At 45.3% G+C, this 15,239-nt stretch overlaps 1 protein-coding gene across 2 annotated transcripts in view; it reads left to right on the forward strand.

The window, feature by feature from the left end:
• The first annotated feature begins 681 nt into the window (after window positions 1-681).
• Window positions 682-15,239, forward strand: part of EMILIN2 (elastin microfibril interfacer 2) — a 53,629-nt gene continuing 39,071 nt past the window's right edge. The window contains exons 1-2 of one of the 2 annotated variants that reach the window (XM_084849787.1): window positions 682-884; window positions 4,693-4,815. In XM_084849787.1, coding sequence (XP_084705913.1) covers window positions 769-884; window positions 4,693-4,815 — 239 coding nt within the window. In that variant the 5' untranslated portion in view covers window positions 682-768. The remainder of the gene's footprint in view (window positions 885-4,692; window positions 4,816-15,239) is intronic. The other variant, XM_084849788.1, reaches the window with a different exon arrangement.

Raw genomic sequence — 15,239 nt, forward strand, 5'->3', positions numbered from 1 at the left:
GGCAAAATAAGCCGCCTTCATTTATTAAGCACTTGTTTTGGATGTGTTTGCTGCGTTGCGTAAGGGCGTTCTTGGAAAAGAAGACGGCTCAGCCGATCCTCAGTTGAATGGAAAGAAAGGGGGGAAGGGGGGGGGGGACCAGTGCGGACGCCAGAGGAGATTCCTCAGACGATAGCTCACCATGGTGCACGTGCCTTTCTCTAGGAAGTAATGAAGGAGATTTAAAAGAGGCCTTCGGAAGAGAGCGCCAGTGCACCCCGGGGACTGCTCGTGCGGACGCGCTGAGCATGTCAGAGAAGGCACACGAGCAGGCAGCGCCTCGCCACGAGCCCCCTTCGCCCGGACGCTCTGTTTCGAGGCAATCCCCACCGGCGGAGCGCCGTCCAGTCATTTGTGGGCTCCCCCCGAGCGAGAGCGAGGAAAGAGGGCCGGGTCGCGCGCGCGCGCGCGCTTTGGCCGGCGAAGAAGCGGCGGCGGCGGCTAGTCCTCCTTCGGGTAGGGGGTGTGAGGTGGAGGGCGGAAACTTTAGAAGAAGAGTCGCGGGGAAATGGAGGGGGGCGTTGAGAACTGTTTCGTCAGTGGAAGAGGTTAGACGGAGAACTGAAGCGCAGGGGAGGAAGGGAAGAGCCTGCGCGGAAGCGAAAGATAGGCGCGATAAGAAGACTGGGGGAAAGAGGAGAGGGAGCCAGAAGCGGGCGAGAGGGAGCGGGGAGCAACGCGCGCCTCGTCGGCCTCCTCGTGAGCCGGTGGCGCCCAGGTCCGACGGGCATGGAGCTGCGCCCGAGGGCCCTCCGCTGGACGTTTGCGCTCCTCTTGTGCCTCGGCGGCTGCCTCAGCCAGAACACCGCGCACTTGCGCTCCGGCCGGCCGGGCGTCAGGAGCAAGTAAGTGCCGCTGCCTGGTTTCCCGCCCGCTCCTCGAATTCCGGCTCTCTCAAATCCCCGCTGCGGGCCTCGGGAGAGTTATTTATTCCTCCGACGCGTTGTTAACGATAAGTTTTCTGGGATTTTTTTTTTTTTTAGCTCGTCAAATATAATAATACAGCATGAACTTGAAATTAAAACCCGATTCGTGGAGGAGTCGTGTCTTGGAGCAGGAGCGTAGCCCCGACTCTCCTCCTTCGCCGTGACAGCCGGGGGGGGGGGGGAGAGACGTGGTCAGACTGGGAACGAGCGAGCCCCGCGGGGCGGAAAGATCCCGATAACAGCAGCTTGCCTGCAAGTGGGCAAGTCGGAGCAAGCGAAATGGCTGCATTGTGGGGGGAAAGGAAATTGGTGGTCCGGCGCGTCCGGGGAATCTCATCTCTGGCCAGAGTGGCCAGCTGCGCCTTCTTAGCTGGGAAGTATGTTCTGAGGGAGTTGTCAGGTCCCGACGGCATTTGGGTTGAGTTCACACGTGTACGTGTATCATTCCACGTGCCAGCGTTCAGTGACTCCCAGCTTAATGTGTTAATTGAATTGAATGGTATGCAGTAGAAAAGTACTGTCTGTGATAGGACTTGAGGTGGTAGAAAAGCTCTTTCTCCAGTGTTTAATCTGTGATTCAATTATGACGTCTTTTTAAAATTTATACTCTGCCTTCTGTAGAATGATCCCCAAGGTGGTTTGCAAGAGATCTGCAATCACCTTTTCAAAACGTATTGATTGATTGATTGTATTTCTATAACACCTTTCTGGAATCCACCAAGGCTATGTACAAAAAGTTCAAAACATTAAACCACAATCAGATGAAAACATTAAAACCCAACACACACACCCCGCGCACACACACTGCCCAGCAGCTTGTAGTCCTCTGCATCTCTGACTGATGACTAGAGCCAGAATGTGCTTCTCTACCGTTCAGTCCAGTCCCAGGACAACTGATAGTTGGAGCTGACTGCTCTTTCTGGCAGGGAAAGAAGAAACAAGTTCCCTGAAGCATGGGGCTAGTCTGGTTTCCCCTTTGGTATGATGTTCTTGGAGTGAGAAGGGGCAACCCCCCCAGTGGCTCTTAATCCCCTGGCATTTTCTTCCATTGCATTTTGCAGTCACTGGGCAGCATTGTGATAGTTGACAATATGCAGCCCATCACTTAATGACCTGGTTCGCATGACATGACAGCCCACTGTGGTTTAATTTACTCTTGAGGGCTGTTGTGTTGTGCGAGGTGCCTGGCTTGCTGTGGCTTATCATGCCATGTGACCCCAGGCAACAGGGGTTGTTAGGTTTAGACTAAGGATCAGACAACCCTTGAATAACCCTAAACAAGCTATGCAGAAATGGTGCACTCAGGCACCTGGCATGATGCAGTGGCCCCCCACAAGTAAATTAACCCATTGTCAGCTGTTGTGATGTGCGAACAGGCACAGTGTTGCGGCTGTTATTTGAAAAATATCTGTGTGTTGGCTGGTGAAGTGGTGGGTTAGTGGGAGATAAGAGGCCACATACTGAGCAGTGACTGAGGGGGAATCCAATGCCCTTAGTGGTGTTGGTGAATGACGTGGGTAGCTGGAATCATAACTGTGCAAGTTTGTGGCTGCTAACTATCCAAGGCTGCACACACATAGAGCCTCCACCACCGCCTCATGTCTCCTGCTAGTAAGTGCATTGCTCTTGGCTGCTGCGCCGTTATGGAAACGTCTTCCTTTCTCTTAGAAAGAGAAAAAACAACAAGAGAAAAAACAACTTAGAAAGAAAAAAAAACAACTTTCGCCCAGTCTCAAATCTGCCATTTTTGGGCAAGGTGATTTTATAAACTTTATGATACAGCACAAAGAGCTAAATCAACCACCACAGTCACATGGTCTTTTATGGGAAGATTTATTGGGTTAATGGAGTATAAAGTGACAAAGATAATAGATCAGACAAGCAACTGAATTGTATGTAACGAGGATCAAGATAAAGATGTATGGATGTTCTTATTGATATATCACATTGTTAAGTTATTTAGGGCGCAATCCTATGTCTGTTAAACAGCGGCTAGATGGTCATAGGAGTGGTTGGTTTCTGGGAACTGGCCTCAGAGCCCGCACTCTGAGGTTGGTTCCTGGAGAACCGCCTCCCTCCCCCCGCTACCTCATAGGCGACATGGAACGTCCCTGGGCTCTGTGGTCATAAGAGCTGTGCAGAGTGGGGCAAAGGCAATGTTCCCGGGGGGGCAGGAAGTGCGTAAGTGCTGGTATGACACTTCCTATATGTCATCCAGCCTCCCCACCCTGCCTCCAATGTCCTGCGGCTAGACAGCTGAAATCGTCTGCCTAGCTGCGAATGCAGGGCGGCTGGAGCACGGAGGAGAGGATCCCCTCCGCGCTCCTCCTGCCGTGCATTGGATAGGCAGTCGCCTCCGAGTTCACAGGCGGCCGCCTATCCCAATAGGATTGTGCCCTTAATATTTTGCTAAATGTGAAAAACCAGTAAAAGTATATTAAAAAAGAAGATAGACATATCTTTAATATGCTCATACTGTTTCTTGTTGCTCTCAAACACAAGTCAGAATTTTCTTAAATATGACCCTACCCAGAGCTCAATACTTAGCCAATTTTTAAAGAGGAATAGAGGTCAGTTAGCATGGGTAAGACAAGGACAAATCAATGCATCATAGAACTGCAATCCAGAAATTCAAATTCTTGTAGTTCATCTAAGACAGCTATATTAACATTTGCTTTTTTACCTCCCCCCCCCCGCCCCTGCCCAGTTTGCATTTCCCCCTTTCCAGTCAGGCTCTATTCCATTGTTCTGTGCTTTTTGTCAGCCCACACAACTTGCAGAACTCTGTCTTCCATTTCAAATTGATTTCTTAACCACGATCCATTGTAGATTCAGTACCATATCATGTGGCTTCAGTTTAATGTTAAGCTGCACTGTCCTAAGTCAGGCATTATTTGTCTTCTTAATTGCTTCATAAGAAACTGCATGGTGGCTGGTGGCTGGTGGCTGAGTGTATGATCATTTAAAGAACTTGCATTTGTTTATATTACATCACCCTAGGTTCAAGCACACTAGTCAGGGCTGTTCATGCAACACACTAGCCCATGCTGCGTTGCTTATTTTTCTCAAGCCACCTTGAGAACCCATGGTTTGTTGTTGGGTTGTTCAGGATGGTTAACATGCCACCCTGTGGAAAATGTCCTGGATTCAGACAACATGCTAATCCACAGCTCAACAAACAGCCTATGATTCAACAACAATCCGCATTCAACTACTGAGTGTGAGTTAGCATCTTGTGTGAACAGCTCCCTTGTCAGTTTGGAGTGAGAGGTTTTTGCCTCCCAATTTCAAGGTCTATTCTTTAGTCACTGGCTGTATTTGGTGATAATGTATATCTTAGGCTGCAAGTCCTATACCAACTTACCTTGGTGGTATTTACTTTTAAGTAGACATGTATAGGATTGCACTGTTACCTTTGTAGATTTTATTTTTATCAAGCAAGACAGTGTTTTATAACACTTCAACTCTACAGTAGCATTCAAGACAGTATATTTCCTATATCTCCTGGCTATTGTACATTTTTGAATTGTGGCCCTGCTTCCCCTTCACATGTTGAGCTACTGGGAAAAAAACCCAAATAAATGTAAGCCTGCCTTGACCGATCCTGAATGCAACATTTGTTATTGCACGTCTGACCCAGACATATAATAGCCTGACCCAGGCTTAATAATCTGCATTGTTTTCTGGTTTAACAGTATATCTATTCTTCTTCTCTTCTCCCTTGCAGAAATTGGTGTGCCTACATAGTGAACAAGAATGTAACCTGCTCTGTGCTAGATGGCACTGAGAGTTTTGTTCAAGTTCAGTATAAATGTGCCTGGAACCAGATGTCCTGCCCACACACTCCAGTGTAAGTAACAGAGGAAGATGAGAAGAGAATGTGTGGGGAAGCATTTGGTCATCTTTCCAGTAATGAGGCATTCCCATATGTAGGAAGGAAAATCCTATGCTTTATCACACAACCTAGCCGGACTGTGGCATTATTCATGTTTAAAATCTTTACCATGTGGCTACTTCGTGAGGATGTGTACCCTTTTATAACATCTGTTTTCTAAGCCACTACCTAAGCTGAACAAAGCTTGCTCATTTTATTGCAAACACAAGGCAGCTGAAACTAATTAGAGCCATGTTGACTCTTCTGTCAACAGATCATGCAACAGGTTACTGTACAGAATTCAGACAAAAGAAGGAAATTGCCAAACAATATTCTTGCATAACTAATTTGGGGCTGGCATTTGTGAAGTATTCTTTTATAAAACTTTAATCAAAGTTAGAGCAATTAGTACCTGGATTTTTGTGCAAGCTTTGTGAACACCTGCTGTTGAGGGTAATTACATTCTTTAGCCTATATTCACCTGCAGGCTCCAGTCATGCAGAGCAGTCATAAATTTTGCTGTAAATCAGTGCAGGTCTTCTTCTTTGAAATGACTGGGAGAAAGCCAAAGCATACCAGTAATTTTGAGCCAATGTGCTTGCAATGTGTGTTGCTCTGTGATCCAAATGGGCAAAAGACTTGGAATATAAATAGTGGCTAAAATTTTATTGAACAGGATATAGAGCCACTGAAGTAGTCATTCAAATGGGGCGCCCCTGCAACCTTCCTTGAGAAATGCTGCTAAAACACACCCTATCACCTCCTCAAACTGGGAAGCAATTGGAAGGTATGGGCAAATATTTTACTCCCACCATCTGAGCATGTCTAGCAGTTTAGGAGCTTTTAGCCACCAAATTGGGAACCCTATCCATATTCCAATAGTTAGGAGTACTGTCCCAATCTCTTCCACAATCTACTCTAACCCCCACCACTGTAATATTTTGAGGGGTTCCTCACATGGGGGCAGAAATCTGCATCAATTCCGGAGCTTTCTCCATCCGGTTTCATCGTGGGATTAGACCAGCCTGCTTTACAAAGTTGTTTCTATCTCGTTGTATTCTGTTCCTTACCCTTTCACAGAGTGGCTACTTTTCCACAAAAAGCCATTACAGGCACTGGGGGCATCACAAAACTTCCTCCCTGATTCTTGGCCCTTTCCCTCTGCTCGCAATTTACTGGTGGTTTGGTTGTGATTGATACGCAATGCGGGTGGACAGCAACCTCCACCGAACTGCCCGAATCCTGCCCCTGCCTCTGCAGGCACCAGTTTCCCAGCAAACTGCTGGCATGCTGGCCATTCTGTGTTGTGGAGTAAGCAGCCAAAGTTGGGAGCAAAAGTCAGTGCGTTGCATTTAGTCATGGCTTGGTGGCAAGCCGGCAGGTCAGTATACCGACACCCCCCACCTGCCGTCGTCATCATTACTGCTCCCCCAGCAGTCCCAAACAAAGCGGGTTTTTCATGCTGTTGGAAAAGTATACAGACAGGCCATGGTTCTCCTGCTGCACAGGCTGAAAACATACTGCATTTTTTCCATTTGGGGATAACATAGGATAGGCGGGAAAATCACTTGAGGATTACAATGTCATGTAATGGACCTGCAAACTTCTGTGAGTGGCTAATCATGAGTGTGCGATAAATTTCAGGTGTAGAGATGCCCTGAGTTTTAGAAACTGCCAAATATGAGCTGACAGCAGAACTATAAATTTGGTAGCAAATACAGATTTCCTAACCCTATGTTTGTTGCTGACGTGGAAAGCAGCAGTGTGTGTGTAAGGGACAAGCAGGACACGGGACTGTCCCTGCTTACTGCTTTCTTGCTAACAACTGCTTTCCTTCTAGCTGGGGATTCTGAGACGTGATTCCCAAACAACAGAGCCAGCTTCCCCTGAGGCTGGATGAATCCCTTGCCTCAGGCAGTGAATACCAAAGGGTGGTGTATCGCATGCACCCCACTGCCATGGGGGGAGAGCTGTGTTGCTGCAGCAGGAAAACAGCCAGGATGGCTCTCTGGAGCAGCTATCAGCCCCCACCCTGTGCCTCTCACTGAGGATCTCTCAGAGCCTACCCAGCACTCCAGAAAGCCATGCTGATCGCTTTCCTACGGCAGCAAATGCCACAGCAGGAGAGCAGCTGGCATAGCTCTCTAGAGTGCCGCCTGGCCAATGCCTCACTTTGAGGACTTCTCAGAGCAAGACATCGGGTGGGTGGGCATGCTGGGAAGCCCTGTCGGCCACTCAGCATTGCTCTCCAGAGAACACGCCCAACCCAGATGCCCCACTCTGAAACTTCTTCCTCCGAGCAAGGCATTGGTGGGGAGGCAGCCCTGGAGATTACCTGTGCTGCCACAGCACGGGCAGTCTCCAGGGTCCCCTGCCCTCCATTGTCTCACTCTGAAGAAGTACCCCTCAGAGCAAGGTATCGAGGGAAGGACAGATGGCGTGTTGCCACTGCTGCTGCCAGGGGTGGGAAAGGGGGGATAGTGGTGGCTGGTGCCACCAATGCCATTGACACAGCAGGGATGGGGAGAAGAAAGGGTGGCTGTGCTTGCTCCGACCTCAGGCGCTGGGAGGTCTTATGTCGGCCCTGCCAAACAAGTAAGGGACTGGGTGACTGGGAGAAAATAGTTGGGGGAAGAATTAAGCAAGTCCTCCCACTCTCTGCTTCTCTTCTGCAAGTGTCTCCTCCCACTGTGCTTTTCATATCAGTGGCAAATTTGTGGTTAGGAATCCCCCCATATGTGGGATTCCACCCTGAGTTCCTAGGATGTCTGTGCACAGTTGGGACCTGAGTGCTGCAAAATAATAAAGTTCTATAATATGTATTATTTCAAGAAGGGCTCTGCATCAGTGCCCTTCTTTCCTTTGTTTCTTTTTCTGTGCTTCTGATAGCAGTGGAATGATAGCAGTGGAATCTGCCCTTTCTGTACTTGCAGTCTACGTGCACAAAGAGCAGCACAGCAATTATTTGCTGTTGAAGTCTGCTGATGTTCTTTTCCCACAGTTACTTCTGCTTCAGAGAGGCCTTCTGCTTTCACCTGACAATCTGGAATCTTTACTCTCAAGCTTCTGGTCTAGCTAATTTAATTCCTAAAATGGGAGGAAAATGGGAGAAGAGAAAACACTCTAGAATAGTTTATTGGCTTCAGTGAAATTATCCTGGAAGAAATGTTAAGAATGGAAGCATCGGTCTTACCGTCAAATGGAAATGAAGTACCTTGTATTAGCTTTGCCAAAGTATGACTGCATCTGGAAGTCCTATTGCAATATTTTTCAAATTTATATTTATTACTTCTTAAGAGTCATATGAAAAGACAGATATAATTGTCACTTCCTCTGATGTGTCAACTACGATTTTAAGTTTTGATAGGAGTTGAAGATATCCTAAAAAGCTATGTAGTGCAGTCCTATATAGGGGCGTGTACCCCTGTCAGTCTCTTAAGAACTTAATTCAATGCAGCTTGCATCCTATAAGTCTATTTATGAGTACAGCCTTAATCAAAGTTTTGTATTGTGCATTTTGATTTTGCAGCATATTTCCTTTTTTGCCTAGAAGTAGCTTGCCTTTGCCAAAAAAGTAGCTCAGATTAAAGTAAACATTGCATCGACAGCTAAATAAGAGGAAGCTGTGGTGAGCTACACTCTGTATTATGTTCTTCTGCTGATTCTTTTCATAGAATCTTAACTGACCACTTTAAAGTATTTTCATAGAGTTAGAACAGATAAGGTTGGATTGGGCTGACTGGTGAGAAGAGATTGATATCCTATACACACTTACCTGGGAGTATACTCCATTGAACACAGTGGGACTTACATGCAAGTAAGCATGCATGTGATTGCACTGTAAATTTGTATCATAGGCAGGGTGTTCTGGCCAGGGTACCTTCATGGTAAGTGATGGCAACGACTCCAGGCTTCACTTTGTGTTGCTATCTCTGTGGCCTTCTGAGAAGTGTTGCTGTCTCCATATCTGCCTTCTGATAAGTAGAGCTGTCAACCCATCTGTGCCTATCCAGTCTTTAAGACCCTTTTTACAGGCCCTATTCCAAGTGCTCCGGCCAAATGAAGTGAGGTGGGTGGCTACTAGGGAGAGAGCCTTCCTGACTGTGGAAGAGCCTTCCCAGAGAGACTCACCTGGCACCCTCTTTATGGTCTTTTCAGTGCCAAGTGAAGATCTTTTTATTCACCCATGACTTTTCAACTCCTATTTTTTACAATCTGGCCATCTCAATTTATGATTTTTGTTTATTGTATATCTGCTTTATTATATATTTGCTTTATTGCTTGTTTCATTTCTTCCTCTATTGCAGTTGTAGGCAAATTGTGGCCCTCCAAATGGTTTGGCCTATAACTCCCATCATCCCTCCTCATTGGCTATGTAGGCTAGGTCTGATGGGAGTTGTAGGCCAAAACATTTGGGAGGGCTACAAGTTCTCCACTTGTTGCTCTACTGGAAATATGATTTTTTTTATGCTGCTTTCTACTGTTATTGGATTTTAATATTGTATTTTATTCTTGTAATTTTCTCTGACCTGGCTCAGATAACATGTTATTGGATAGCCATATGCGTATAGGGTTGAATCCCTATATAGAGCCATGCTTTGAGTATACCTACTGAAATAAATAGGACTTAAACTAATCTCTAATTAGTTAGTGTATAATTTATATCCCAATTCTAATTATAACTAAGGCTGGATCCAACCCATAGTAAAGTAAAACAAACAAATAACCTCCACCAGGGGCATCGTTAGGAGTGGGCTCACCTGGGCATGGGCCCCAGATGTTTGTTGAGCTGTGCTCCGGATCTTTTGAGCTGTCCTAATTGCCATTTTTTAAAACATTTTCCCGTAGACTTGCATTGGAAAACAAAAATGGCCATAACTTTTTTAGTGTGTATAACAAATACATGAAATTTGGATGCTTGGTAGCCCCCATGGAGCTGATTGAACCTGCCCAATTTCAGGCAGTTAGGTCCAGTGGCTTTTGTGCTAGTCACAGGTAAAGTTTGCTGTTTTCAAGAAAATGTGTCAAAGCAAAGAGCTATATTTTTTTGTGCTTCCACATACTTGTATGGAATTTGGGGACCTGGCAGCCCCCATAGAGCTGACTGAGCCTGCCAAATTTCAGGCAGTTAGGTCCAGTGGCTTTTGCTCTAGCCATACATAAATTTTCCTTTTCTCAAAGTCTAAAACAAAAAGTAAACACTGTCAAGCCACCCAGGGGATTAGGGATCCTAATCAGAAGTTGTTTAAGGTGACCATTAGGAGGTCACTATCCCTAATCTCTGGTGTAGGTTTTTTTTGAGGTGCAAAAACCTCTCACCCCCTACTTTTCTTTTCTGCTCTTATATGCCCACTGTTGGGAGCTTGCCTGCAATGAAATTTTGAAGAGGGAGAAGGAAGGGAAGAATGAGCTCCATGTGAAATACTGGTATTTCACACAGCATCTGATTTTACTGCCCCAAACTGGAACCTTTAGATTCTGCAGAAGTTTAATAGCTTCAGTACAGCAGAGGATCCAATCAGCCTCCACAAACTTCTTTCTCCCCCCTCCACTTTAATTTATCCTAAATAGCTGTAGGACTCACATAATCGCAAAAGGAGAGTTAGGACTATGTGGCATCATGATCGAGAAACTGCTGGGGCTTTTAAATCGGTTCTACAGTTTAAAAAAGCTAGAAAAAACCCTCAGCCACCTCACCTCATAAAGTTCATTTAAGTACATGCAATCCTTACAAACACTCCGCAGCCTCCTAAATTCCTCTGAAGTACCACCTCTCTGAAAGGAGCCACTTGGCTTAGGGAATTCTCTCCACCTCCCAACCCCACACACATTTCCAATCACCATTCTTTTTTTCTTCTGCCCTGCCCTGCCCTGCCTTGCCCTTGCTTGCTCTCTCTCTCTCTCTCTCTCCTTTATTCCACCCAGAGCAAGCCTTGGGGAATTCTTAAAGAAACTTCTCTTGGGCGGGCAAGAGAAGTTCTGAACTGTATTTGACTTTATACGAACAGACAAGAGGGTTGATTTTTCTCCTCCTCCTCACTCAAGTCTTTGAGAAGAGTGGGTTCATATGGTCTCAGAGAAACAAATCTGGGGCTGTTTTGTTTGTCAGTTGCCATTATCCCGCAATAGGAAGGGCTGTAGCTCAGTGGTAGAGCACATGCTTGGCAGAACGTCCCAGGTTCAATCCCCAGCATCTCCAGGTAGGGCTACGAAAGAATCCTGCCTGAGACTTTGGAGAGCCACTGCTGCCAATCAGTGTCTAGATGGGCCCAGGGTCTGACTCATTATAAGGCATCTTCCTATGTTCCTATGAACAGAAAGCTTTAATTAAAAAATAGGAGTTTTAGGTTTGTTTTTTAAGTGGAGGGGAGATAAATATTGCTAATTTATGCAGTCCTTATTTATTTATTTATTTATTGCATTTATATCCCGCCTTTTTTCCTCTTGCAAGGAACCCAAGGCAGCTTACATTATCCTCCTCCTCTCCATTTTATCCTCACAACAACAACCCTGTGAGGTAGGTTGGGCTGAGAGTCTGTGACTGGCCCAAAGTCACCCAGTAAGCTTCCATGGCTGAGTGGGGACTAGAACCCAGATCTCCCAGCTCCCAGTCCAGCACTCTAGCCACTACATCACACTGGCTCAGTATGGCTCAGTATGCCTACTGAGAAGTCCCATTATGTTTAATGAGTCTTACCCTCAGGAAAGTGTGCATAAGATTCCAGCACAAGTTACTTTTGCAGGGAGGTTTGCACCTTGATGTTCTGCATGTTTTACTCAGAAATAAGTCCTGAGTTGTGAGCATGGTACTGCAAGCTTAACACAGTGCCTACCCAATTCCATCTAATGAATTGACTACCCTTTCAGCTCAGTCCTATGCATGTTTTGTCATTTGTGGCTTTGGGTTGTTGGTTTTTTTGCATCAACTCTAGCTTCATTGGTGAGGGAAAGGCACTTAGTACATGATCAGGGTTTCTCCATAACTTAGCCCTAGTTTTGAAAACAGATTCATTGGCTGAATCCAGGTGAAGTCTTGACACAAATGAAGTTATGAGGAGGAAGATACAATGAGAGTTTGTGCATAACAAGGAGGAGGTAGAGAGGAGCTGCATGAAACAAGACATCTGTTTTTATGAAGAGTTGCTGGAGGGTGGTAGGATGAGAAGGGATGGTTGCATGGAGGGGAATAAAATTTGTAGGGGAAGAATCTAAGTGCCCAGTGGTGAAAGAAAAACATTCTGCACATGCTCAGAGGCACTTTATATTTAAGAACATAAGAGCCATGCTGCAGCAGACCAACACACCGCATTCACACACTACACACACACACACATTAGACATGCGCTTAGACGTGTGTGTGTGTATCATGCAAATTTGTGTTATGGGCCTGTGCCCTGGATCTTTTAAGAACCTAGCAATGCCCCTGACCTCCACTAAGTGGTATATGCAAAATTAGCAGAGCTGTCAGGCTGAACCAGGCTTCCCCTCCCTCTTTTTGGGATAGAGCTCATACTGCCACTGTGTTAGTGACCTTGGGCCAGCCTAGTGTATATTGCAAGTGAGTAAAAAGATAGCAGGTGTTAAAAATCCACACTCCTCAAAGGTTTATCCCAGTCACTAAGCACTAACCCAAAATAAAGGGTGTTATCTTTCCTTCAAAAGATACTCAATTTCTGGCTTTGATGGAGTCTCTGAGGAAGGGAATTCCACAATTATAGGGTAGGCACCAACAACGTTGCAAAGGAAGAAAAAGATGTCATGATTGCTTAATGGTAGTGTAGCCTGTTAAGATGAAACCTCTAGTTTTCTAACCTTTGACCTCAAAAAGTCTGTTTCAGTAAAGTATTGAGCTAGAGAGCAATACTGTTATTGAGAGATTAGTGTGTTGTTCCATAGAACATTTTGGTCATTGACAGATCAACCATCAAAGTTGAAAAGTATTTCTCTGTGAGAATTGGGGTTCCTGGGATTCTAAGAGGACTGTCTAGTTGGTCTACCAACCTTCTAGGCTTATGGAAGGCTGATCGTAAGCAACACATGTCATGGGATCTATGTTCTCAGATATTAATAGTCTGATCTGCATGACAGTGGCTTGATATTTCCAGTCATCAGAACATATATTTCTCACCTTACAGTCTACCCAACTATGAAAATAATGTATTGAGGCCCATATAGCTTGCTCTGACCACCTCTGCCCCTACTAAAAGGATTCTGGACTTATAAAAGGGGGGCAAGTAATATTCATTTCAGTTTTTGTTGTTCAGTTGTTAAGTTACATTTGTACATATTTCCTACTGGATTTGTCTCCTGATGGTGTTCTAAACAAAAAAACAGGAAGAAGGAGACCTTAAATGACAGCTGCCCTTAAAAGCAACAACAACAACAGCTAAATAGTACTTTTGTTAAATTAGTGTTCTCAAGTCAATTGTTATTGCTTAAATGTACTGTTTCTGTAAGGAAATACAACTTTAAAACAGCCACAGTGCAGTAAATAGAGGCATAAGAATAAAGTACAGACAGGATGGTTACAGGCGAGGTGAAGCACACAGAAATAGAAATGAATATGTGTAATTCATATGTCAAAAATATGTATATACTAATTAAAGTATTCTAGACAAAAAATGGGGGATTGTTAATTTTTCCTTCAATGAAAACTAATTGGACTGAACTTATACTAGAGTAAATCATTGAAATACAGAACAATAAAAGTGTAGGAATAGGGTGCTTCCAGATGAGGCTTTTATGGTGCCATCGCTCTGCCTCATTCATGGAAGTTTATGGGGATTCTAGACTTCCCTGTCTTCTACAGGGCCTCCCATGTTTCCTTACCAGTTCTTCCATCTTTTTTCTTAATGCAGAAATTCTGTTAGGGAGGAAAAGATGGAACAGCTGCACGGTGCTTTCTGATTGCTAGGAGTAAGAGCCCTCTGTCTGGAAGCACCCAAAGACAACCAACAAGATCATGCTGTTCTAGTTTTTCTTTTTAGTCGACATTGGCCACAATGCAATGCAAACTTTCTTGAGAATAACTTTTGTTGACTTCAGTGGAACATACCTATAAGTAAACATGCACAGGATCAAAATTATTGTCATAATTGAATGTTTTTTCAATGACCCAGTTTTCATGCAATAACAATGACCCATGGGTTGTTGGGCACCAATGACAATGGACCAGTTCACAAGTAATGCAAATTTGTGGGTTATTTAACACACAAATTGGTGAGGGTGAGCAGGAGCTATGATTTGTTGTTGGGTTAACTTTGGATTGTTTAACCCCTAAATAACCCAGAGGGCCCAGTTTCGCACATTACATTCACAGTCTACGAATGGGATGTTTATAGGTTCTTTACTGAAAGCATAAGTGAGGAGTACACTGGAGGCAGCATGCTCGCTCCCACTCACCTGTGCCAACTTGTGAGTTAAATAACCCATGAATTGGCATTACATGTGAATCAGATCATTGCCATTCCAAGAACTCATTGGATCCCTGTTTGAGCTTAACTGGACTTCTTGGGACTTGGCAAGGTGCCTGGGAGGTGATCCTGGGGGAGAGAAGGAAAGTTATTTTCCTCTCTGAGGCTTGGGCAGGAGGCCTGAGTCCTGCTATGACCTCTTTACCCAGAATAGAAAGGGACCCATTGGCAATGGCTATATTGTCAGACTGCTGACCATAGCTGTGCCCATAAACCAGTTGAGAACATTGGAAAACACTGCTTTCTGGTGGGTTATTATTAAAATTAGGCATTGGCCTGCCTAATGGTTTACTATACTATGGTTTAGTGTTACATGTATCAGCGTCGGGCTCATGTTCTCCCCACTACCCTCTCCCCTTCTCTGCTGTGAATGTGAGGAAGAGATTGGAAGCGTTCACTTCTGTTCTCAATTAAAAGGGCTTGAGAGGGCTTTTGAGCAGGGTTCTCTCTGGCAACCTCCCCCAGTGCCCTCCTGATGAAGCCCCCATAGCATACCAGGGAGAGAAAGGGTTAGGTGGTGGTCACAGGCAGCAGAGGGGATGGGATGTGGTGCTAAAAGCAACCCAGATCCAACCGCCAGCTGTTCCACAGCTGCCATCATCATCTTTATCATCCACAATGTCTCTGGGTCTTATCCTCGAAATAGTGTAGGTCAGGGGCCAGGCCCACAGGCTTTGGGAATAATGAAGATAGCGGTGGGTACAGCCACCTGGCCACTCTTTGCAGTGCTAGGCCATTAAAAAAACCTAGCCCAGCATCAGCTACAGTGGACCCTCCAGGGCCCATGGGCCCCAGAATTTGCCCCACCATGCTGAGTGCCGACTCTGGTTTTCCATCAAAACCCTGTTAATGAAACAAGCCAGCTTCATAAACCAAGGTCTGAAGCTGGCTTGTTTCAGGAAACTACAGTAAGGACTAACCACAGTT

The sequence above is a fragment of the Heloderma suspectum genome, chromosome 4, assembly GCF_057233095.1.
Source record: "Heloderma suspectum isolate Gila_16-S chromosome 4, 16-S_ref, whole genome shotgun sequence".
In the NCBI taxonomy this organism is placed as follows: domain Eukaryota; kingdom Metazoa; phylum Chordata; class Lepidosauria; order Squamata; family Helodermatidae; genus Heloderma; species Heloderma suspectum.